Source organism: Felis catus, chromosome B3 (assembly GCF_018350175.1).
Source record: "Felis catus isolate Fca126 chromosome B3, F.catus_Fca126_mat1.0, whole genome shotgun sequence".
In the NCBI taxonomy this organism is placed as follows: Eukaryota; Metazoa; Chordata; class Mammalia; order Carnivora; family Felidae; genus Felis; species Felis catus.
The window spans coordinates 19,732,419-19,759,261 of NC_058373.1; the positions used below are offsets into that span (position 1 = coordinate 19,732,419).

A 26,843-nucleotide genomic window follows, 5' to 3' on the forward strand; every position below is an offset into this window, starting at 1 on the left:
GAGAAAAAAATTAAATCCTTACTTTGCATCAAACACAAAAACAAATGTGAGCTAGAATAAGTACTTTTAAGTGTGACAAAACTAAAACTTTTAGAACATAGGAAAGTGGGCCAGATATCTCTATTTGCCACTCTAAATCTACTTTCCAACTTCCTCTACCTGGCTCTCTGCCCCAGGAATATGGACTACATCAGTGGGTTCCTTTGATCTCTGGCTGTGAATTGGCTTTGGCAATGAAGCACCCTGGGAAGATATCAGAGGGAAGGCGGAGGAGAGTGAAGCTGGCTTATTTACTCCCCTGACACTCCCTACAGGGTTACTTCAGACTGCTTTTGTCTCTCCCTGGAGATCACTGCTCAATACAGTCTCTCCTTCTCTCTCTATTCCTTTGGGTCCAGAGGATGGGAAAAACTTTGCTGTTAATAACACCCGGTGATTTCTTCAAACTCTGCCCACACCTTTGAAAAGAGTTAATCTACCTATTAACCCTCTTCAAAGTGCCCTAATTTGAGTGTGTCCTACCGATCTTATTGAGACCCTCATTGATAATGCCATTGTTACTGGAAGTGGTCTTAAAATAGATCCTCAAAATTGGATTCTGGGTTTGTCCATATATTACAAGAGCACTGGGATCATCACCTTGCTGAGGGCAAGGGTGTGTGTGTGAATAAAGATAATGCATAGCATGTGGATTATATGCAAATCCAGAGCGTTCATGATTACACATAATGATACATGGGAATGAGGTGCAGGAGGAGGGTGAGGCATGGGGAGAACAGGGAGTGTGGCAACAGCAATTGCAAAGGTAGTAAGGTTAGGTAGATTCTGTGTGTGGCCCTACAGAACACATATAGGGGGAAAAGAGAAGCTAAAAACAATCAACTAAGAACACATATGGAGAACCAGATGGCTCCCATGGCAGCCCCAGGGTGTGATTTTAAGGTTCCGGAGTCAAAAAGCTGTTGAAATGCTCAACAGTCCCAGGTCTCTTACAATGAGGAAAGGTGGGGAAGAAGTGGGCCCATCAGGCACAGCTAGACAATGGCTGCAACAGAGAACTCTGACCTCTTTTGTCTGTATAAACAACCTTCCCACCACATGTGAGAGAGACCTCTGCAAAAAAAAAAAAAAAAAAAAAAAAAAAAAAAAAAAAAAAAAGGCCTTCCAATGGCTGCTACTGGGCCACTGTCTCACAAGCTGGGGCCCTTTTTCCACAGGACCCAGCCCACATCTCTCACTGCCCAAGCCCACAAAATGAGTTGGGTCCTAGAAGTCCAGCATCAGCTTTGGAAGGAGAGGGCTGGTGTGTCCTGCAGGAGCCTGGAAAATGTGGAGTAAATTCGATGAATGTACAGGGAAGGAGGAGGTTATGTAAATAGCCCAGATCTGGCCAAATTTGAGGATGTGGGTGCTTTCCCCACAATCAGATTATTTCATGCATAACTCAAATATCTAGGAGGTGTTTACCATCTACAAGATTGGCTAGCCGACATCAAGAAGGAACAAAAACCAATAGCTGGTAAGGTCAACCTGCTGGAACTTCCTGATCCCTGTGAAGCAATGGCTCTCCAAGCTCCAGCAAGCACTGTATGCCCTGGAGGGCCTCTTAAACCCCTATTTCTGGGCTCACCCCCAGAGTTTTTAATGATGTAGGTAGGTAGTAGGGCCCAAGAATTTGCATCTCTAATATGGCCCTAAATGGTGCTGCTGGTGGTGGTCAGGTGAGAATTGGGAGAATGAGAATGTTGGAGGGATCTGCTATGTGAAATCTCCTAAGCTAACCCAACAAACTTGACCAAGAAGTTGAGGATGCCCAGGGAAGGCATAGCAGCATTCCCAAAGAGCTCTGCGGTGGTTGCCCTCTCTATCCTGCGGATAACCAAGGGATGCTCTAATGGCCCTGGGTTCCTTCCCTACTGTCAGTGGGAACCATGGGATCCTAAGAGGTAGAGACCAGTGGCAGGTACAACTGACAGAGGCAAGGAGAATAGGATGCAATGCTAAATATAATTGATACGCTTAAGTGAGGAGATAAGATGTAAGTATCTAAAGGGCCCCATTATAATCAGAGAAGGTAGAAAAGCAGGAGTGGGGAACAACTGCAAATAGAAAACATGGCGGAAGGGGTGCCTGAGTGGCTCAGTCGGTTGAGTGTCTGACTTCAGCTCAGGTCACGATCTCACAGTTCATGAGTTCAAGCCTCGCATCAGGCTCACTGCTGTCAGCCCCCACACCGGGCTCTCTGCTGTCAGCGTAGAGCCCACTTTGGATCCTCTGTCTCCCTCTCTCTCCTCCCCTCCCCTGCCGCACACTCTCTCTCTCAAAAATGAATAAACACTAAAAAAATCATGGTAGATATTAACTCAATGTTATCAATAATCACTTTAAATGTGAATGTCTAAGTACACCAATTAAAAGAGAATGAAAGAATAGATTTCAAAAAAAAAAAACACAATAGCTTTTGTGCTGCAAAGGGCACCATCAAGAAAGTAGAAAGACAATCCACGGAGTGGGAGAAAATATTTGCAAATCACATAGTTGAAAAGGGACTCGCATCTAGAATATATAATAATAAAACACAAACCAATTATATATGTGGACAAAAGATCTGAACAGATATTTCACTAAAGAAAAATTACAAAAGGCACATGAAACAAACACATGAAAAGATGCTCAGCAACATTAGCTATCAGAGAAATGCAAACCCACTAAGATGGCTACAATAAAAAAAGACGTAATAATAAGTGTTCATGAGGATGTGGGAAATCAGACCCCCATACACCACTGGTGAGATTGTAAAATGGTGGAGCCACCTTGGAAAACAGCCTGGCAGTTTCTCAATAACTCAAACATTGAATTACCATATGACTCAGCAATTCCACTCCCAGATATAATCCCAGAGGAGTAAATACATACATGAATGTTCATAGCAGCATAATTCATAATAGCCAAAAAGGTGGAAACAACCTCAATGTCCATCAATGGACAAACAAAACATCTATATACTGGTACATCCACGCTGTGGAATGTTATTTGGAAATAAAAAGAGTGAAGTCCTTAGACAAGTTACAAAATGAATGAACCTTGAAGACACACTAAATGGAAGAAGCCAGTCACAAAAAAGACCACCTATTGTATGATTCCATAATATGAAATGTCCAGTATAGGCAAATCTATAGAGACAGAAAGTAGATTAGTAGTTGTCTGGGGCTGGGGGAATGGGGCAGAATGGGGAATGACTGGTAATAGGTCTGGGGTTTCTTTCTGGGGTGATGAAATGCTCTAAAATTGATTGTAGTGACGGATGCACAACTCTGTGAATATACAAAAAAAAAAAAACATTGGATTGTATATTTAAAAATTTTTTTAATCTTTATTTTTGAGAGAGAGAGAGAGAGAGAGAGAGAGAGAGAGAGAGAGCAGAGTGTGAGTGGGGGAGGAACAGAGAGAGAGGAAGACACAGAATCCGAAGCAGTCTCCAGGCTCCAAGCTGTCAGCACAGAGCCCGATGTGGGGCTTGAACTCATGGACAGCAAGATCATGACCTGAGCTGAAGTCAGATGCTTAACCGACTAAACTACCCAGGTGCCCCTGGATTGTATATTTTAAATAGGGAAATCATATGGCATGTGAATTACAACTTAATAAAACTAGTATAAAAAAGAGAAAAGATAGATAAAGGTTAACTCTCCTATTTAATCAGAAGACACCTATACAAATTTTTTTAAAAATTCACAAACTGGAAAATGCTATTTCCATACTTGTAACTGACAAAGGGTTGGTATTCATAATATATAAACACAGTCATCCCAATTCTAGGCAAGTACCCAAGAGAAACTCTGGTATATGTGCCCCAGAGGTCATGTACAAGATTATTCTTAGCAACAACATTCTTAATAAAAATCACACACATTCATTGCCAGAAGAATGGACAGATACATTGTGACTTGTTGGCCAACTACTATTGTACAGCAGTGAAAATAAATGAACCAAAGTTAAACAGGGTGGCTACACTGTGGCTGAGTCTTAGAAACATGACTTTAAGTGAGCAAAAAAGCAAGTCCCAGGCCACATGCACACATACATCATTTTTATAGAGCTCAAAAACAAAACTGAGCAATACATCATCTAAGTGTATCTATAACACCTGCGATCCATGCTCCATTTGGACAGGGGAGCAGGACAGGTGGTGGCAGGGTGGTATTAATTAAACAACAGGCCATTAGACTGAGGTGGCTCTAATTCCTTAGCAGCCTATATAAGCAAGCCAAGACCTAAGCCTGTAAATGCCTCAAGGCAAAGAAATCAAAACCCAAGGACAGCCAATCACAAACAGCCAACAAGGCTTTCCCAAACAAGGCAACCACTTAAGCTACAGCCAATCAAATCATTTCCTTGCTTTACCTGGGTACCTTCTTCTCTCTTGCTCCTGTCAGCAGGGCACTCCTAACCACTTCCGGTTTGATGCTGCCCGATTCAAACAGACTTGTGCTCAAATAAATTCTTAAAATTTTTTTTTAATTTTTTTTTCAATGTTTATTTATTTTTGGGACAGAGAGAGACAGAGCATGAACGGGGGAGGGGCAGAGAGAGAGGGAGACACAGAATCGGAAACAGGCTCCAGGCTCTGAGCCGTCAGCCCAGAGCCCGACGCGGGGCTCGAACCCACAGACCGCGAGATCGTGACCTGGCTGAAGTCGGACGCTTAACCGACTGCGCCACCCAGGCGCCCCAAATTCTTAAAAATTTTAATATGCCTCCATTAATCTTTTAACAGTGGTTAAGGCAGAAGAGAAATATATAGGTAATATTGATGGTTGTCTAGTTTCTGCACAGGGTGGTGGCTTCACAAGGGCTATTATTGTGCTTTTTATAACTGACACATATGGGAACTATTTTATATGTGTCAAATAACATGCTTCAAAGACAACGAAGGAGAAATAACGTGTGTCGTCAGCTCCGGTTCTGCCATTCCTAACCTGAGTAACTCCGTAACTTCTATGTGCCTCAGTTTCCTCATCTGTCACTGGGGACAGAGAGTCAAGGAGAGATACCTACTTTGTGGGGTGGCTATAAGGAGTAAATGAGAGTTTCTAGCCCAGTAAAAGTTTACCATCCTTTTCACCGTCACTATCATCATCATAATCATTACACCTATCATCGTCATCCTCACCATTCTCATTGCCATCATTCTCCTCCTCCTCCTCCTCTTCCTCCTCACTGTTTTCTGTTGCGAAATGGAAGTGATCTCTCACTGCCCGGTCCTACAGTGTCACTTGCATCACATTCTGCTGGTATATGGTTATTGGTGCAGGCATCTCCCTTGCTAGAGAGCAGGGGATGGGACTAGCTGGCCTGTCTTGGTCTCCTCTGCATTTCCCGCAGCAGCCAGGTCAGGGCCTGCCCCTCACAGAATTGCTGCTTAAGCTGAGCCACATTAAGAGGCAATGACTCTCTTGCAATAACACAAAGCTCTCCTCCCTCTCCTTCCTGATCATCCATAAGATAGTGGAAGCATACTACAGTCAGTGTGATGTGTGGTTGGCTGATGCTACCTCTATTTTCAACAATTTCTCTGCTGCCCACCTCTTCTATAGAGGTTGTAGAATCTAAAATCCTGATATCTCAGACTGCCTTGAAGCTAGCATAGCCACAGACATAGGTCTGCCCCATGAAATGTCACCTCTTTGGGGGAGGTGACCCTTCCTGAATAAAAAGGTAGAAAGACCTTTTCTACCTTTTGACCCTCAGCCTTGCCTGGAACTTGAACATGAAGCCTGAAGGGCATCAACCACCATGCTGTATGGTCACAAGGGCAGAGACCTCCTGCTTAGTGTGGTGGAGTAGCCAAAGACGTCACCAGGCACAGCACCAACCCTGGAGGACCCATTTCCAGACCTGCTGTGTGAAAGAACCGACCCTGGCCACCACCTTTTGGTTTTGCATCTGAATGCATTCCTTTCTACCTTCTGACAATGCTTTGAAATTGATGGCACAGGGTGTATTATTCCCCAGCAGAATGCATGCAAAGTATCCACTCTCAGAGGAGGGAAGGGGGCTTTTAGATTACTGATTAAATTAGATTGCAGCAATCTGACCATTCCAAATTTCAGTTCTCACATCCAAAGGCAGGCTGTGACTCCAAGACTCCCTAAGTACCCAGCCTTCCACAGGTCCACCAAAATCCAATATGGAACCAACCCAGGCAAAATGTTAGGGAGAGGGCTGTAGGGGGTTCTTATAAATGTGGGCAGGTGGCCACAGCATGGATGGTGTTAGACATCCACACGGGGGTGCCTGCACAGAGTGTCTGTCACGCAGGAAGGCCCACTTCCCGTCTGCCCTAATAATGACTGACCCCTTTAGTTACACAGAGGCTTAAGTCTACACTGTGATACAACAGCCAGATGAGAACACTATTTGGGTAATGATCATTACATTCATACTTTACAGATGAATATACGACTTGACATCCAGAGACATTAAGGGACTCGCCAACCGTTGAACAATTTGTATACAAAAGCATTGGAATTAGAATCCGCCCCTTCTAATTCTTAAGTCTGTATTTTTGCCACTGGCTCTGTCTGCAGGAGGTACCAGGTCAAAATAGCCCTATATAATGAAAAACATGCATGTCTTCGTACATCATGGGGAAATTTGGCTATGATGGGGGGAGTAACAGAAGAAAAAACAATCCATCTCCTGCCTTCCTGTTTCCAGAGTCCCATTATGACTCTGGCTCATTTAATTAGGAGAGTCAGTGTTCTGTGCAATCCATCCTGAGTGATGCCCAGACTAAGTAAAGTTTGGAAAAAGCATAAAAATCCAGCATCTCCAGGCACACAGCTCTCCTTTGGGAATGAACGTGGACATGTGTCAGCTGTAATTAATAGGCAAATGCACATTGTAGAGAGCTGCTCCAGGCTCTATCTGGCCACGTTCGGGCAACAGACTACTCCTTCATAAGCTTTACGTGGCTCCCAGATGCCCACATAGGCTAAGCGACACGCAAAGTTGCACTTAATCCAAAGTTTTATTTTATGTATCCTCAAGAGAGGATCATGAATTAATTCCAAGCAAGAGGGCTCTCTTTTGCAACAGTGGTGGTGGGCACAAGCCCAGCTGAGCTTGCCAGGGAGGTGGAAGAGCTGAGGAGGGCACCTTGCGCGTGCTGCCAGCCGCAGTGGCTACGGGCCAGGCACCTCGCTGGGAGCCCAGGAGCACGCTCTGCAGCCCGGGATCTCCTGGTTTGTAAGCCATGGTTCATTGCTTCTTTCTTGGCCTGGCTTAACTTCTGCCCTTTCCATCTTAAACTTTTCACATCAGTGAATCTTCTCCCGCAAAAAAAGATGAAAGGTAAAACAAACACCCTATCTGCAATCTTCTCCACGTCCCACCTTCGACTAGCTCTGATTTCCTACTTTAAAAATAGACAGTGCTTTCCTAGTCTGTCTCCAATGCCTGACATTGAAAGGACGTGTTATTTCCCTCCCTTTTGGTATTAATAACCACCACGATGATAATATTATTAGCATTAATATGCACTGAGTGTCTGCTTCGGGCCTGGCGCTGTTCCAAGCATTTGATTGTTGGAGGTGCTGATAACTTCCATTTTGCAGTAGAAAGAGCTGAGGCACAGAGAAGTTCAGTTACTGGCACCTTCTTTCATGCCTTGATGCACTCAATTTTCATCTTGGAAGGTAGTTCTGTTGCTCTCTCTTTTGCATGTGTGTTTTTAAACTCCTTACTTTAAGGAATCCTCATTCATTCATCAATGCATTCATTTGAAAGTGCTTGTTTGAGTCCAGCCTTTTTTTTTTCTCTCTCTCTCTTTTAAGTAGGCTTTCTGCCCAGTGCGGAGCTTGAACTCCTGCCTTTCTAATGTAAGTGTCTATTTACTTAGTGTCTTGTCCCATTAATGTGTTATCACAGGAATCAAAAATCTCTCTTTATAGGCAGGAAGACACAGTACTGGCTGCCGGAACAAAGCAGGCAAATGATGTCTATTTACATATTTTATCATATTTAATACATTTTATTTTGCCAACTCTTCTTAACGCATATTAAGTATTTAATTAGTTTGATTTCCTTTTACAACAGTGACATTTTATTTATTTGTCTCTATAATGTAATTAGTGTAATCTCTGTCTCTGTTTTCCCCTGGAGTCAGTGTAACACTTTCTCCTTTTCATTATGAAATATTTTATGTTTCCTTCCAAGTTCTCTCCTAACCAAGTCCTTATTTTAATTCACTTTCCCTGTACAGTGTGCTCGAAGACGATTTTATTTCAGAAAAATGTCTTATCTTCCTCTCAGTCCTAAGACTCTCTTCTTATTTTGCCATTGTTCCCTATTTTAGCTTAACGTCCTTTTATTTCTATTATGTGTTACGTGTTCCAAGTTTTATATCCCCCTGGCATTCATTTTAATAGAATTAGGAGAATCTATAAATAAAAGCAGCTTCTTAGAATAATGCTTTCATTCTTTTCCTCTCTCCCTACCCCCAACTTCTCACACATGCCCTAAATTTACCAGCAGACCAGGAGCTTCGTCTCCCAGGCAGGGTTTCTCCCACAGGAACTCTGATGGCCGTTGTCTCTGCTGCAGATGGTCTGGGACAGCCCCTAGGTGACACAGGGGTAAGACTCTAGCTTAGGACACCCACCCATGAGGACTCTGTACGGAATGGGTGCTATTCCTGCCCTCCCATTCGGCAACATAAGAGGGGCTGATGGGGCGCCTGGGTGGCGCAGTCGGTTAAGCGTCCGACTTCAGCCAGGTCACGATCTCGCGGTCCGTGAGTTCGAGCCCCACGTCGGGCTCTGGGCTGATGGCTCAGAGCCTGGAGCCTGTTTCCGATTCTGTGTCTCCCTCTCTCTCTGCCCCTCCCCCGTTCATGCTCTGTCTCTCTCTGTCCCAAAAATAAATAAATGTTGAAAAAAATAAAAATAAAAAAAATAAAGAGGGGCTGAAAATTCGACATAAAGTCAATAATTCAAATCCTGGAACTAGAAAACCACTGCCGAGCAAGAAGAGAAGATAATTAGCAGGCAAGCAACCCAGACTACCAGGGCTGTGCCAGGGGTATCTGCTGCAGGCTTATCTTTCCTCTGCAGGAAGGTCCTTAAACTGCGGGACTCCACTCATTTACATTTGCTGGGCTGCTTCTCCCCAGGGCTGAATCTTTCTGTCCCTGGAAAACTAACAGGTTAGGGGTTCAGGGAGCCACAGTACTCCTTTCAGATGCTAGTGTGACCAGAACACACACCTTACAAAAGCATTTACTGCCCCCCCCAAGTCAGAGTCTATGGGGATTTCTTGGATGGCATCATTTGCCCCATTATATCTCTAGGTTTTTAATCTTCACCTCCAAACACAAACTTATAAGTATGTCTCTAAGGGCAGTGGATTTCTCCCAAATCTCTCCTATCTCCACCACTACCCTCAGAACCTTTTTCTTCTAACATTTTATTATGCAATTTTTCAAACATACAGCAGAGTTGAAAGAACTATACAGCAGACACCCACATACCCACCACCTTGATTCTACCATTAACATAATTACTGCAATTACTCTATCACATTTCTCTTCATCTATCCATGTCTCTCTAGCCATCTGTCCATCTGTCTTATTTCTGGTGCATTCCAAAGTAAATTGCAGGCAGTATCAATATACTCTCTCCCAAAATGCTTCAACATACACATCATTACAGAGAGTTCAATATTTGCTTATGGATTTCTCCCTTTGAAGTAAAGTTGACATATGATGAGATGAACAAATGTTCATTATATATTCGTTGAGTTTTGATAAATGTAGATACCTATGTGATCCAAAGCCCTATCAGGAGACACAACATAGCCACCACCCCCAGAATGTTTCCCCATGTGCCTTCCCAGTCCATCACTCCTATAGATTAGTTTTTATTCTGCTACAAGTTGGTTTTACCTGTTCCAGAACTTCCTGTAAATGGAATCTGATAGCTTTTTGTGCAAGGCTTCTTTTACTCCATATTATGTCTATGAGTTTGTCCCTGCTGTTAGGCATTAATGGTTGTTTGTTCTTCACTGCTGAGTAAAGAGGGCCCATTGTATGAGTATGTCACATTTATTTACCCATTCTCCTACTGATGGACCTAAAGAACTTAAAAAATTATGATAAACACAGAACGCCTGGTGGCTCAGTTAAACATCTGACTCTTGATTTTGGCTCAGGTCATGATCTCACGATTTGCAGGATCGAGCCCCACGTCTGGCTCTGTGCTGTCAGCATGGAACCTGCTTGGGATTCTCTCTCCCTCTCTCTCTGCTCCTCCCTGGTGCGTGCTCTCTCTCTCTCTCTCTCTGTCCCAAAAATAAATAAACATTGAAAAAAAATTTTTTTTAAATTATGATAAACATGCTGAATGTTTCAGGGAACTTTGTAATCCTCTCTGGGGGAAAAAAAACAAACAGATGCAGCACTTCCAATTACAGAAAAACCAACAGGGCAATAGACAAACTGGGGACATGTTTGGGTCAATGCAAGTACTTGTTGGTTTGATTATCTAATCCAAGCACCATGACCTTCCAGGGAAGCCACAGCACTGGCTCCTCCTGGCCACAGAAAGGCCTGGTCATAGCAGTCAACCCTTTGTCTTCTGCTATGGAAGGCTCATGCAGAAATCAAACTGGGCTGAACACTAAGGAACCTCCCCAGAAGACCTCAGGACACAGGAACACCATTTGAAATGGACTGGGAAGGTTCAGCCAGATGTCTGCTCCTATCCAGCTGCATCTATCATCCTGTGATCTTTTAGCCTCATTTTTGTGCCCACAGTACATGCAGAAACACAGCCCTGCCTTGAGACTTGCGATTCAATTCCTGCAGCCTGACCACACAATTCAAATAAGATGTGGATGACGAGGGGAGAAAAGTGGCAGAAAGTGCACAAACATGTTTCCTCGGGCATGGGGTCAGGGGGAATCTCTTGATGGCAGCAGCTGGTCACTGGGAGACCCCCCTGAGGAGGTCAGCATGCAGGAGCAACTGGGGAGGAGGCTGGGTGGCTGCCTGTCAGAAAGATGAGGCCAGGCTGGCACAGCTCTCAGCACAGACCAAGTACAAAGCACTGTAAGTGACTAGCTGCAGGAAAGGAACCAATTGTTGGAAAGAAAAACCAACTTTCAGTCACCCAAACCAACTGGCTTGAAGATAGGATTTTCTGTCGTTTTATGCAGCCATTGAATTTCTGACATAAGGGAAAAACAGAACCCAGTCCAGTGCTCTTTGTGAGTGACTACCAAAATGGAAAGTAGAGGGGTTCTCCCAGTTAGGTTTTGGATAGGTACTTACTTAGAATAGGAATGCTGTTAAGACACAGCTCATCACACAGGGCGCCTTGGTGGCTCAGTCAGTTACATGTCCGACTCTTGGTTTGGGCTCAGGTCATGAACTCACGGGGTTCGTGAGTTCGAGCCCCGCATGGGGTTCTGCACTGACAGTGCACAGCCTGTTTGGGATTCTCACTCTCCCTCTCTCTCTGCCCCTCCCCACTCACCCTCTCTCTCTCTCAAAAATAAACTTATAAAAACAAAAGACGTGGCTCATCATGATGTGGGGTGGTCAGTCCCGCCCCCCCCCCCCCCCCCCGACATGAGCCTTACAAAGATGGTCTTCTGGACTTTGCTAAGTCTCTACCTCTGGGGTTTTGTTTGGATTTGAAGACTATTTAGCGTGAGAAGGAATCAATTTGGTTTTACAACGTTCCCGGTGTGGTCAGATATCAGAGGAAGGTAGAAAACCACGGTCCTTATAAAAGCAAACCCCACCCCCACCTGGCCCTGCAAAAATAATCCTAGAAAGTCCTAACGAGTTCGTTTTGTACAAGAACACGAAACTCTGCGGGAACAGAAAACATTCATTCCCACAAATGGGCTTTTGCATCCTGTGCTCCAACGAAGGGTTGTGGGGGTCTTGAATTGGCAAAGCCGTGGTACATAAACTTGTTTAAGCCCCTGAAATCTTGTCCGTGGCTAATAGTGTCATATTCCTGCAAATGAGAAATTAAAAGACGTTTGTCAAAAGACTGTTAATGAGCTCAGTCATGAACAGTTACTTTGATAGCCGGCTAGAAAGGTTTCTTTTTCTTTTTACAGAAATTAGCTTTGTCAAGAGGAACACAAATAAAGGGTTTTTTTGTTTGTTTGCTCAAGTCTAAGAAAACAGCGGAAGATCAAGATGTGTGTTAGACGGCACGCAATGGTGGCCAGAAGGGGACTTATTTTTCCGTGTTAAAAGTCTGTCCTCTGACAGACACACCTAAATAAACTTCGGCTGGAACAAGGAGGCACAGATCCAGGTACGTGGGGTCTAACAACCGCGAAACCGCACGCCTCTGCTGTGACCCTCCTAGAGGACACGTGGAAGGCTAAAACTGGCGCCGAGGCACACATCGCTGGATGCGAAGCCAGCCCGACGCATCTTGCAACTCGGTATCTTGCGCAGCGCCAGGCTTCGAGCCAGCCCCCAGATGAATTCCTGTCTCCTCTACTGACATCAGGGTGTTTGCTGAGCTCTTGCTATGCCAAAAATGGTCTGTCTCCTTATCCATACTGTGCTGGTTACTGTTCCCTCTCTGCCTTGCCCCGTGCCCCTCCAACAACCCTACCTGGACCACACTTCCGGAGGGTCTGGCCAGTGGGCGGGGCCAGAAGGAGGCTGCCTCCTCTGCAGCTCCTCCTCCTCCCGCGCTCTGCTGACCTGAGTTCTCCCTGGGTCCCTTTAGCTCAAGGCCAGGAGCAGATCTCCCACCACTGCTGGTCTTCAGATGCCTCAATACCTTTTGGTGGTTCCCTTATCCCCACTCACGCCTCTATAAATAGCCCCCATGAGAGTCTCTACCTGAGCCAACAGGGTGAGTTGTTTCCCAGTGGGATGCAGATTGATGCACTCACTCAGGATCCACCTGCAGAAACACCACTCCCACTTCTTGTTTCTCTCCCTCTGAAAATCCGGTGGGCCCTTCGAGGTCTGGGTCAAAGCCTTCCCTGAACTTCCCAGGTGAAAAGCAGCCCCACTCCCGTCTCTTATCCTAAAGCATCTGGCTTCCATTAATTTCACTATATTAATTTCAGTATTCCTCACTTATGTTCCCGTCTGCTGTAGGTAAGGACCCTGATTGTTCATCACCGAATTATACCCACTGACGAGCCCAAAGCCTTGCAGACAGATGGGACCGCAGGTTTAACTTCAGAAAACAAGCAAGCAAACACACCCTGTGAACAGTGTTCAAAGAGAAGTGACAGATGGGAGAAATATCTGTAATATAGTTGCAAACAAGAGATTAATATCCACAATATAGAGACAGCACCTACAAATCATTAAGATAGAAGAAAAATAGCCCAATTGAAAAACGGGCAAAGAATGCAAATAAGCAATTCAGAGAATTAAAATGACTAATAACTTTATGAAAAGGCATTTCACTCTAACAGTAATCAGAAAAAAAAAAGCAAATTAAAACAACCACGAGATCTCATTTTCACCTGTAAGAACCGGCAAATACTGCGGCAACTGCTATCTCCACCCAAGGTTGGTGAGGGCCCATCAGACACTTCTGGGGGGTGTCAATTGGTACCACCTGCCCGGAGAGCCACCTGCCGATCCCTAGTATCATATAACATGCATATACACTTTGCCTCATCTTGACTCGAATCTTAACTCTGACACGTATATGCTGTGTATCCATGGCCAAGTTATTCAACCTCTCTGTGCCTTGGTTTCCTCCTGTAAAATGAGGATAATAATAACACCTACTTCACAGAGTTTCTAAGAGTAAATGAGTCAATACCAGGAAAACACGTGGAAAATTACCTGGCACACGAGGGCCAGAGGGGTGTCTGTGATCATTATTATTATAACTACTGTTTTTGCAATTGTGTACAGTACAGAAATTCTCATACACGTACACAGAGAGGCATCCATAAGGATGATAACCACAACGCTGTTTATAATACCAAAAAAAATCAAAAACAAAACTGTAGGCAAATCAATGAGCATTAGTATAGGTAAATGATGTAATAAAATGTCACATCCATAAAATAACTTAAAACCATTTCACATAACAGAGCAGATCTTTATGCACTAGAGTGGAAACCTTTCCAGGATACATGGTTAGGCTTCAGAAAAGCAAGGTGCAGAAAAACATGTTTAGCATGATCCCATTTATATAAAAAAATAAAACCTTTTATGTGCATGTACGTTTCTGAAACAGACACTCATACGCTAAAGTGTGATGGTATCTAGGGGAAGAAGGAAATTGGAGATGGGAGGAGGGGGAAGAAGATTTTGGATTTTTGCTCGTTATACATCTGCACGGTTTGAATTCTTTACGATGGAAGAATATTTACATAATACAGATGTAACTTCATAAAATAAGAAAAAATATGCTCAATAAAATCTTTATGAGTTGAAGTGAACAAATGTCATCAAGTCCTGGACCCTCTGCAAGGCCGGTGACACAGGGGAGACACAGGGAACTGTGATGAGCCACTGTGACCAGGGGTGCAAGTCATGTCAGTGGGAGCGAGGCGGTGACGGAACCCCTTCCGCCTCCCTGCACGGTGCTCACCTTCCAGACCAGACTCCCCAACAAGTCGCAAAGAATCCACTGACCTAAAATGTCAGGGGAAAGATTAAATAAGTATGGGCCAGCCACTAAATGATACACTGAGGCAGCCCTTAAAAATTACACATAGAGTAGTTCTAGGCTTAGGAGGTATGGGGTGCAAAACTGTACACTCTATTTGTATAAGACATACACCCATGTGTGAGTGTGTGTGTGCATACATATATGCATATGTACATACTTATATATAAATATATGTATGCACATACTCACATGTACATGCATGAGTGTGCACATACACAAAGTTGTTTTTTTTTTTAATGTTTATTTATTTTGAGGCAGGAGAGGGGCAGAGAGAGAGGGAGAAAGAGAATCCCAAGCAGGTTCTAGGCGGTCAGATGCAGGGCTCCAATCCCACAAACCATGACTTCATGACTTGAGCTGAGATCAAGAGTAGGACACTCATTCGAATGAACCACCCAGGTGCCCCCACCTCCATACACAGTTTAAAAAAAAAAAACAATGAAAAGGACACGGTCCAAGACATTAACGGTGATTCTCTTTGGGTGGTAGGATTATAAATGATTTTTGGAGTTTTCTTTGTTCTTTTTCATGTGTTTCAAATATTCAATATACATGTGTGTATTCCTCTTACACCAAAAAATTTAAGTAATGACACAATTTTATAACTAGGCTGTCCCCTCATTAAGCCCCTTCTCTCCTCGTGGGGTTCCAACCTTCTTGTCAGAGATCTGGCTCCATGGTGTTCCACTCTCCTCCTGGGGTGGGAAACACACAGGTCCCTGGGAGCCTTGGCGGGGGAGGGGGGGGGAGTGGTGTCCAAGGAAAGCTCCCTGCCCTTGGGACTCTTGGACTCCAAAGTCAAGGATGCTGCAGGCAGCCTTTACGCCTTCAAAGATAAACCTTGGAAGTGAAGCCCCAGGCCAAGACCTGATAAGAAGGGAGGGTCCTACAGTCATCCTCCTTCTGGATAGGACTACATAGTCACCTTCCTAAGTGTCCCTTCTTCCTCAAGCTTCCATCTGCCTGGACTGTACCCCTCTACCTTACCAGTTAGAGGACCCCAACTCAAGCTCCATAGCCAGTCCAGCTGCCGCCAGCTCTCTGCAACCTTTCCTAACATGGACTGTCTGTGAGTGAGGTCTGGAATCAAAGTGGTCCAAGTTGAAAGCCTTGCTCTGAAATTTACTAAGCTATAGTAAGTCACTCAAATACCCAGAGCCTCAGTTTGCTCATCTGTATAACAGGGTCACTCCTAGGGTTCTTGGGTAATGATCAGAGCAGTGCTTCTTAATCAGTGGGGACAATAATGTCAGTGACTCAAATGCCCCCTCTAATGCAACACAGTCACCAGGTATGTCTGGGAGGTGGTGTGGGGGCAGTGAGTGGGACAAGGGCCTGAAGAAACAGAAATGCACAAAGATGAGGACAAGATGCTCTCACACAATGTCTGTGTGTGTGGTGGACGGCAGGGGTCTAGCTGAGGCCCTCTGTGGAGCTCTGAGAGCACAGGGCTCAGGCCTGCCAGGCAGCAGACAGGTCAGGAAACACCACTTTGGCTAATTCTGAAGAGCAGTGTTGGCCAGGCAGAACATACAGGGAATGGGCACCGGGGTTAAAATAATAGCAACCAATAGCAGGTGCAAAAGAAAGAAAAAGTATAGGGAAAGTTTCCAGAATGGCAAAGGGGTGGCTGGAAAACAGCAAAAGGGAAGGGCTCTGGGTTGAGGCCAGAACAAGAGAGAGGGATAGTTGGCTCCCCAAGAGCCAAAGGAGTGAGGCTTTGCTGCACAAGAGCATTGGCCAGGTTCAAAGCAGGGAAAGGACGGCATGAGGATTTTGGTCCTGAAGCACTGTCCAGTCAGCAGTGTGGGAACTGGCCTGGAAGGGGGCAGGGAGAACAGCGAGGCAGTAACCCAGGTATTACCACAGAGAGTGTGAGCGTCCCGGGAGCAGGCAGGGCTGCAAGGGAGAAGCCAGGAGGCAGAGTGGACAGGGCCGTGGCCAGTGGATGTGGACATGAGGGAAATCCAGAGCGAAGTCCCGGCTTCCAGCGTGGAGAACAGGGCATGAGACAGGGCTAGCAAAGGGACAGCTTTGCCTTCTCCTAGCCAGGGACAACTGCATGCAGGCCCTTACGTGGCAAGCGGGTGGCCCTGCCTGCCTCTCTGCCACCTCCCCAGACTGTGTCCACCCTGGAGAGTCTGACAAGGTCACCGGAGTAGACTCGGGCCCCCATGGGCAAGAAGGAGGTGCTGGTTGAATGAACACAGGAGGTCATCTCTGAGAGCTATCCTCACAAGTTTTTGAAACAAAGGGGAGAGCCTCTGGAAATCAAGGACCCTTCCAGAAACCCGCCTGCCAACACTGGGCGCAAACTGATCCACCCCTGTGGCAAATGCAGTCTGGCTCATCATCCAGAGCTTCAAGAGTCTGATCCATTGAGCTGTTTCTTCCCACTGAGAAGTCGGATTCACCCAACAAGGACTCCGGAAATGACTGGATGTCAGCCAGTGACAGGAGTGTAAAGGCCCCAAGGAGGGGTAGGAAGCTGAAGCCGATGGCCACTTTCTGACCCCAATTCCGCAAGCAGGTCATATGCGGCAGGGTGGCAACACACGTCGGGCCAGAGGCTGTGGGGCCCCGCGGAGCATCGCTGCTTTGCACCCAAGCAACCAAGGGGGAGACAATGAGACTGTTTCTTCCTCTCAGCGGTGCCACTGTCTTGACACTAAGGGCATTGATGGGCTGGTTACCATGGGAACCTGAGCTGCCGATCCCATCCCATGGAGCATGAGGCTCCCTTCCAACAGTTGATGGCTATTCATCCCTGTTCTCCGCAGCACTGGACAGAGGGCCTTGTGCCTGCCACTGGGTCTTCAAAATCCTCCAACAGTACAGGCTCAAGGACATCAGGAAGAGCTGGGATTTGATGGGATGAGAGGGCCCATAGGGTCTGAAGCACCATAGTGGTCTCCAGGGCGGGGCACTGCTGGCCCTTGCGCCCTGTGTAGCTGACCTCACCTAGCAGCAAACTAGGGCATCATGGGGTCATCCCCATGCAGGAACACAGGCACAAGCCCGGGAGGTGCCCGTCTGCCAGGTGGCTCCAAAAAACAAGGGATTAAAATTCAAAAAGTAGGGGTGGAGATGGTTCAGCCAACAGATAGGGAGATGTACGAGTGTCACCTGCTCCTTCACAAACGCTCACATCCTCCCCCCTAACCAAGAGGTTCTGGTCAGGCAGAGGCTACATCTCTTACCTCTGAGGGCCCAGCACCAGTGAGAGCACACAGCAAACACAGAATAAGTGAGGGCATGTCCTCTGGCCACCCTGGAGTGGCCCCTCCACGATCAGAGAAATGGCAGGATTGGAACTGATCTTCAAGAGCAGCCAGAGGACCAACTATGGATTGACTTACCCAGGAAGCCCAGAGCCTGGTGACAGAAATGAACAAGCTAACAGGCAATGTCGGGGTGATGGGGGCTGGGGAGCCTAGGAGTGCTGGGGAAATCAGGGCAGGCCTGCAGGTGTCTGGAAAGGACAAGAGGCTAGCCAGGGGGTGGGAAGGGCATCCCAGGGAGAAAGAATAGCATAAGGGAACCTGAAGGGAAGCAAGAGCATGAAGTGGTTCAGGAGAGTTGGGGCCAGGGCAGAAGGAGGCCCGGTAGCAGGATGGACAGGTGAGAGGTGATAGAGGCCCCCCGGCCTGTGCTGGGCAACAGCAGCAGGAAAGCAGGGGGACCTGAGAGCCATCCAGGAGACCCACGAGACAGGCTGAGTTACAAACCAGATGGGAGGCACGGAAGCAGGGGGAGGCGGCGGTGACTTCCGGTCCTCAAGCTCAGGCACCGGGTTTGCCAATCCTTTCTGGAGACAGGGACCACACAGAGAGGAGAAGGTTTACAGTGAGGGATGATTCCTCCGTTCATAGTGTGCAGAGTTTGGTCCTCAAAGGACCAAAAAGGATTGGGGCATACTTTTCCCTCCCAAATGGAGAGATGTAAGTTTCAATACCGATGACAAGGAGCCAGCACCAAGTGTTCTGGATGGAACAGTGCTGACACGCAGCACTGTGTGTGCGTGTGCATGTGAGCCAGTTGGAAAGAAGGAGAAACAGTGGCCAGTGGGGTCCACATAGGCTCTTTGTCAATGGCAGCAGTGAGCTGATGGCTTTCTGGCCCGATGGCTTACCTGTATCTGAGAAACAGGTCCAAGGTCAGTCAGTCAAAGGTGATGACAGTGGAAGGCAGGTCAGAGTATATGGGTTTAGACCCTGGCCTGTCAGTCACCGGTTTGTGACCTGCACAAGTCAGAACTGAACTGGGCCTGAGCGCTCCTCATGATTAAACAGGACTGGTGACACCTCTCTGCAGGGGTGGCATGAGGGCTCCATGAGTGGGAGCACCTACAGAAGAGACATTCATTGGCTAGACACAAGCATGTGCCAGGGCTCCTGGTCAATGCCAAGGCCAAGCCACAATCCAAAGGCCAGAAGGGAGAGAGGCAGCTCTCCACTGCAGGGCCCTGGAAGGAGAGGGAGATGCATCAGCCCCCTTGGCCCGGGCTGTGGAGGCTCAGAGGAACTGCAACTTAGAGGCAAAAATCTGTGCAAAGGCTCAAGACCCAAAAGGCCCCAGGGTGTTCTGCAGTGTGTGAACGGTCCTGCAGGGCCCTGGGGTCACCCAAAGCCCAAGGCCAGGCAGAGGCCTCAGACAGGTGCTTCAGGCTCTCCACCCCGTCCACAGCTCTGTTGCTCACTTGCGCTGTTGGTTTCTGCCTCGAGAGACCCAAACTCTTCCAGGGGACCGTTCGGCTGAGCATCCACTCTGGCCTGATTCAGAGTCTCTTCCTGGCCACCTGGCTCCACGCACAGCCACTCAGCTTCAGTCATCTCTCTCCACCACAGTCCCCGTGACTTACGAGGGCAGTCTATTCAAATAAAACCCTGTCCACTTAACACTGTTACCATCTGAAGAAAGATGTCAAACAGAGGGTATGATACCATATGATACCACGAGCTTCACAATCCCAATCTTATCTCTCTCTCCACCCTCACCCCACCACATCACACCCAGAACCTCTCCATTTCTACTCCCAGGCCAGCCTGCATGCATGGCTCTTGGCTCAGAGTATTAACACAAGACAGCCTCAGACTGAAAATCAAAACCAGATAACTAGGTCACAGGTGACTGCTATTCTGGGCCTCCCCTTGTCCCCCTCAAGCCCCCAACACTCTGCTCGGAACAAATGCTGGCCCATTATTCTAACACCTGGCTAAAGCTTCAGCTTTTTTTTTTTTTTTTTTTGATTGTAAGAACAAGCTGTCTGCAGCATGACAATTTTCCTCTGCTGACAAGTGAATTAAGCAGACCCACCTGAAATTCTGGGCCAGGTATGTCCCGCGCTGTAGCTATTTTAAGCAAAACTATTTAAGGCAAGTTCAAAATCATTTAAGGCTCTTAGATCTTTTAGGGGCCCTGGCAGCCAGCCTGCCTTTTTATGTTCAGACTCAGAACCAACAAATTAGCTCAATACCCCAGGCAAAGCAAAAAATGCAAGGGAAAGTATGGTATCGAAGCACCACCTTTAAGATAAATATCACTTCCAAAAGCTGCAGGTGCTGAAATGTTGTGATTTGGTTGGTGAGAATATCTTGTTGCCATCCCTTTCACATGCACAACCTGTCTTTTCCTGGAGTCATTGGAGTCAAAGGTTACAATGTATATAGGTTAGAGTGAGGGCCATGTGGGCCACCAAATGGTTTGAAAGACAAAGAAGCAGAGGAGGGGAACGTGGGTGGCTCAGTCAGTTAAGCATCCGACTTCGGCTTAGGTCATGACCTCATGGTTCATGAGTTCAAGCCCTGTGTTGGGCTCTGTGTTGACAGCTCAGAGCCTGGACCCTGCTTCAGATTCTGGGTCTCCCTCGGCCCCTCCCCAGCTCATGCTTTGACTCTGTCTCTCAAAAAAACGAATAAACATTACAAAATTAAAAAAATAAAGAAACAGAGAGGGTAGAAGAGAGAGGGTGATGGCTGAGAGCAGAGTTCTAGGGCTCTGGGTCTGGCTCTGCCCAAATAGCCTGGTGATCTGAGCTAGGCATTCTGGTTCTCTAGGTCACCAATTGCTTGACAAGCAGACTGGCCCAGCTCAGGAGGCCTAAATAGGGGCTTCTTCCTCCACCTGTGTGTCCACAGACAGTCTTCAGACAATCCAGGAACACCACGATGTGTGCATGTGAGGTGCATTTTTCTTTTCTTCCCCCCCCTTTAACATTTCATGTGTATCGACATATATGCGTGTACGTGTGTGTGCGTAAGTGTATATATATATGTGCATGTATATGTGCATGTCTGCACCCACGTGTACACATCACCATATATAAATTTTGATACAAAGAAAAGCACAAAAGCACAAATTTATATGTTATATATACACACATGTATGCCCCTATATCTGTATATTATGAATTATAACACTGCAGATAAAGTTTGACATTCCTCTCTCGGTTTCTCCCCCCTCCCTCCCTTCTACTATTAACCTGAACTTGATGTGGATGCTTCCTACATGTGTATGCATTCACAAATAATACAGAATTACTTAGTGTGTTTTTTAAAGTTTACATAAATACTACTACACTGTGCACTGGCAATGTGCCTTTTCACATGTAGAGATTTATCTCTGTAGATACTTATCTGATTAATTCCTTTCTTATCTTTTTTTCTTTGAGAGAGAGAGAGTGTGTGTGTGAGTGGGGGAGAGGGGCAGAGGGAAAGGGAGAGAGAGAGAGAAAGAAAGAGAGAGAGAGAGAATCCTGAGCAAGCTCCATACTCAGCATGAAGCCCAACTCGGGGCTTGGTCCCACAACCCTGCGTTCATGACCTGAGCCAAAATCAAGGGTCAGACGCTAAGCCAACTGAGGCACCCAGGTGTCCCTGGTTAGTTCCTTTCTAGCTATTGTATAATATTCCATCATGTGACCATTTTGATTTATTTCTCCATTCTCCTACTGATGGATATTTAGGACGTGTTTCCTTTCATTTAAAAAATGTTTCTGTGACCTTCCTCTGCAAGGCTCCTTGTGCACTTACGTAAGGTCTTCTCTCCAGTAGAAGCCTAGATATGAACCTGCTGATGCAATTCTACCTCATTGTCAAGGGCCAAATTGCTCTCCATAGTAGTTATACCAATTTCCACTTCGACCAGCAGCCTCGGGAAGTTCTGTGGCTCCACATCCTTGACAACACTTGATACTAACACTTTTCCACATCGGCCGATCTGATGGTGTGAAGTGCTATGTTGTCACTGCCTCGTGTTGCACTGTCCTCATAACTCCCAGGAGGCCCAGCAGCTTTCCTCATGTTCATTGGCCGTTTGGGCTTCCTCTTCATTGAATTCCCTATTCATACATTTCCCCATTTTTCTACGTGGCATTTATCTGTTATTGATTTATATCTTTTTAAATAATCTTGGCACCAACCTGTGTGCTATATGTTATAAATATGTTTTCTAGTCTACTATGTGCTTTTAAACTGTAGTGATGTGTTTGTTACACAGAACTTTTCATGGATCAATCTCTTCCTTTATTTGTTCTTTTTCTGTCTTAAGAAATCCTTTCCTTAAGAAATCCTTAAGAAATCCTTAAGAAATCCTGAGCGCCTGGGTGGCTCAGTTGGTTGGGCGTCCGACTTCGGCTCAGGTCATGATCTCGCGGTCCGTGAGTTCGAGCCCCGCATCGGGCTCTGTGCTGACAGCTCAGAGCCTGGAGCCTGTTTCAGATTCTGTGTCTCCCTCTCTCTCTGACCTTCCCCCATTCATGCTCTGTCTCTCTCTGTCTCAAAAAAATGAATAAATGTTAAAAAAAAATTAAAAACAAAAAGAAATCCTTCCCTGTCCTAATGTCATAAAAGTATTCCACTCTGTTTATTTCTAGCTAGAATTTACTATTGTGTAGTACAAGGTGAGGTAAGGATCTGAAGCGCCATTGGCTGAAATGTCCACCCTTCCCCACCCATTTGTAACTCTTCCACTCGCACATACATGTTCCCATACGTGCCCGGGTTTGAGTTGATCCCATTGATGGGTGGGACCATCCCTGGGCCAATGTCAAGCCATCCTTATGGGAAGTTCCACTCCCTGGCACAGCACACTCCCCTCCTTTTTCTCCCTTCTCAGAGTCGTCTCAGGGATTCTGGGAACTTACTCTTCCATGTGAATTTTAGCATTCAGTTGTATGACTTCATATCCCATATAAAACCCTGTTGGCACTTCAACTAAATTACACTGAATTTATAGATTAATCAGGGGAGGGGGCATGTGATAATCAGTCCTCCCATCCATGAACATGGCTCATCCCTTCATTATTCAGACCTTTCTTTCAAAACATCTTTCCAATATTTTATAATTTTCTGCCTGTTTCACATTTTTTCAAAAATTTATTCCTAGGTTTCTAACAGCTTTTATGCTACAGTGTTTTATCATTTCTTTTATCTTCTCAGATGTTGCTGTTGGATAGGTAGCTACCGGTGACGAAGCACCCTGTTCAATTCTATAACTAATTCTAATAGTCTCTAGATTCTCTTGGATTATCCATGTAGTTACTTATACCACCTGTCAATAATGACATTTGACTCTTCCAAATCTCTCTTTCTTCCTTCTTTTCTTTCTTTCCTTCCTTCCTTCCTTCCTTCCTTCCTTCTTTCTTTCTTTCTTTCTTTCTTTCTTTCTTTCTTTCTTTCTTTCAACATTGTGGTGCATTATCTGGGACGGAAGGGTAAAAAAAGAGGCTAGTTTGGTTCCTGCTGATGCATATTTTTCAATGGAGAAGATCCAGAGCCTTTATCAGTCTGAAAGGCATCCATCTCTCTCTCTCTCTCTCTCTCTCTCTCTCTCTCTCTCTCTCTCTCTCTCTCTGAATTACTTTTGCACCACTTAAAATACATGGAATCAGGTTATCAGTTGCATAAAAGAGAGTAAAACAATCGAGCCAGGAGTTAGAGCATCACAAAAACCCATGAGCATAGCAGGGCTGTGAGTCAGGGCAGGTAGGAAGCATAACACTAGTTGCCCATTAAGGGTTTGGGGAAAGGGTCTCACAAAGGACACAGACCAGAGAATGCAGCAGGAGACAAAGAGCAGGGAGCAAAGTTATCAGAGGTGACACACACTGTGTGGACCCAAACAGCTTCCATCCCTTGTTTTCCCTCAGTTTACTTATCCATAAATCAAACCTAATAATATCTACATCTTATTTATGAGTCACGAATTCTCCCAGCTGAAAAAGGCAAATAAGGTTTTTAAAAGAGTTCTTAGTGAATAGGTAGAGGTTGGAATGCTCCAGGCCTTTTCCACATTAGCAGTTCACTTGGGGGAGGGAGGGAGAAAAGCTGGTTTTGGAATAAAGAGTAATAGGCTCTCCTTGAGTAAACACACACACACACACACACACACACACACACACACACACACAGCCGCTGAGACTGCTTGGATCCCCAACCAACTAATCCCTCCGTTTGCCAATGACACCCTGCCTCCCAAGCTGAGCGAAGGCACCACGGCAGTCTACCCTGGCTGCATTGGACAGAACTGGAGGGTCCTTGAGAGACTCCCCAGAAGGTCCCAGGTCGGGGCAGGTAGGTACCTGGAGGAACCTCCCCCGTGGGTAAAATGACAACAGCACACTGCGTATGAGACTCAGCTCAGTGAGTCTGACAGAAGTTGTTTCAAAGCCCTGGCATTTTTTATTGTGGGGGTCAGGAACTGTGAGGGGGAGGCACTGTGTGTGCCTCTCATTGCCATGTCCAGGAGCTTCACGGCTCAACGTCAGTTCCCCTCTGCTCCTTTAATTATAGGAGCCAGAAACCCAGGCACTTTGTAATTTACCGTGCAGTTTGAGAGTCACTTTGAGCTGAAGACAAATTGCCAGGCCACCTGGGCAGAGCAGCGAAGTGTAGCAGGAGCCGGGGGGCCCTAGCAACCAACGGGGATGGCGCCCCGAGGAACACCTTCTTCAGGCTGGACCATCAGCTGGGGAGATTTAGGAACCACAGGTAGAAATGAAGCCAGTGCTACCCAAAGGCAACATCTTCCATCACGGGGTGTTTGAAGAGACCTGAGCAAACTGTATAAAAGATACACAAAAAGATACGGTGGCATTCTTTCAGACACACTCTGATCTGCCGCCTGAAGTACAGAGCAAGCCGCAGAAATTGACTTTTCCGGAAGGCCACACATCTCACATTAGCAGCTTCTGTGCGGGACTTAGGATGCAGAAGAAATGTCATTTACATTGGGGCCACACCACACTTTGCTGGCTTCTGTCACGGATAATGATGAAACTAAATTTAACACCGCCTGGCACTAGGGTTTGAGTTATGAGCTGGCACTTCCCTGTCGCTTCGCTTCATCCCTCTAAGTGTGGAGTTTGTAGGAGATTTGTTAACTGCACGGAGAGGTCCCCTGGTGGGACCGCACACTTCAGTCTGTTGCCCCTCCACGGGCCACAAATCAATCCGTTGCCCCGCTGCCATTCTGTAGGGTTGGCGCAGTGGGGGGAAGGTGGGGGAGGGACCTGCCTCAGCCTCCTTTGGGGTTATGCCACCTTCGTGCCCAGGGCTTGTCCTCTCTTGCTAATTGACAGTGATAGCGATGGCCCAGGCCCTGGGAGGGCTCTGGGCTCACTGACCAGGGTTAGGGCCCGGCCTGGGGTTTTGCTGCCGACAACACTGATCTTCCCAACAAATGCAGCCAGTACAAACTGCCACCGTCCCTACAGTTGAAGATGGGATGGGAAAGTGACTCGCCTAAGGTCATACAGCTAGTGTGGAGAGCAGCCCTGAGAACAGCGACAGAAGCTCAGAATCAAAGCCAACTCCCCGGTGCCGGTGCCGGAAGGGGTCTTAAACGCAGGACCCCTGCCTCCAGCCCACCGCGCGGGTGCAGGGGTCCTGAGCTGCCTGCAAAGCCTCTGACGGCTGCTTCCAGGCTCCGGGCCGCCCTCCCTCCTGGAGCCGCGGACACCGAGTCAGCACGGGTCCCCGAGCCTCTGGGCCACGCGCGTGTCACCACCGAGCCGCGGGGCCACCCCGGCGCGCTCAGGGTCCGGAGCCCCGCGCCGCCCCCCGTCGAGGACAGCGGGTCCGGTGTGGCGGAGCGGGGATCCGAGGCCAGGGAGAGCTTGGTGGGCACTGAGGACAGCGCCCGCGGGCAGAGCGCGGCGCCCGAGACCGGCTCCCTCTCCCGCTCCGCCGGGCAGGTGCCCGCGCCGGGCCGCCGGGCCGGCGGAACTGCCCGCGGCGCTCCAGGCCCGAGTGGGCGCCCTGGGGCCACCGGATCGATGGGTCCCGCCGAGCGTCCCGCGTCCCCAGTCGACTCCCCGCCGGGCGCCGCGGCCGCCCCCCGACCGCGAGGGCCGAGCCGATCGGGACCCCTGCCCGCGCGCGGCCGCCGCGCCGCGGGCCGGAAGGAGGCGCCCCCTCGCGCCGTGCCCACCGGCGGCCGGGAAAGTTTTGGGCGCGCGGGGCCGGCCGCACTCACCTGGCCCAAGTTGAGGTAGCCGTGCGCCGCGGCCACGCGGTCCGCCGCGGCCGGGCCGCCCAGCACTTGCACTGCCCAGTGGTTGGTGTAGACGGGGCGCGGCGGCGGTGGCGGCGCGGAGCAGGCGGCGGGCAGCGCGAGCAGCAGCAGCCAGCGCCAGGGGCGCGGCGCGAGCGGCCGGAGCCCGGGCCCGCCGGCGCCCCCCGCGTCCACGGCGTCCACGGCGGCGGCCCGGGGAGGCGGCCGGGGCCCGGGCGCAGGCGGCGCGCGCGGAGGCATGGCAGCGGCAGGCTCGCGCGGCGCCCGAGCGGCGAGTGCGCCGGGGGGTGGGGTGCCGCCTTTTAAAGCCGCTCCGCGCCGGGGAAGCGCCGCCGCCGCCGCTGCGGGCGGGAGCGAGGGAGGAGGAGGCGGCCGCGGCGCGTTCCCGCCCGCGCGGCCCGGTGGCGCCCCTGGGCCCGCGCTCCAGCGGCCCGCACCGGGACCAGCGCGAGCCGGGGGGGTGGGGGGAGGGGGGCACCGGGCGGTGCGGGCGGGCGGCAGGGGAGGCCCGAGACGCCCTCCACCGGGGAACTTCTCGCAGACTTTTAGGGCTCTCGGGACACAGGCCCAGGGCGGCCCCGAGCGGCGGCCCTGTCCGCCCCCCGCACGTTCTACCAGGAGCCCCGAGAGGCTCCCCCCCCC

At 48.0% G+C, this 26,843-nt stretch overlaps 1 protein-coding gene across 2 annotated transcripts in view; it reads right to left on the minus strand.

Moving 5' to 3' along the window:
* The window catches only part of PCSK6 (proprotein convertase subtilisin/kexin type 6), a 192,607-nt gene extending 166,151 nt beyond the window's left edge, over window positions 1-26,456 (minus strand). For both annotated transcript variants that reach the window (XM_023254991.2, XM_023254992.2), the window contains exon 1: window positions 26,163-26,456. In XM_023254991.2, the coding sequence (XP_023110759.2) occupies window positions 26,163-26,441 (279 nt within the window). In that variant the 5' untranslated portion in view covers window positions 26,442-26,456. The remainder of the gene's footprint in view (window positions 1-26,162) is intronic.
* Between the last annotated feature and the right edge of the window lie 387 nt (window positions 26,457-26,843).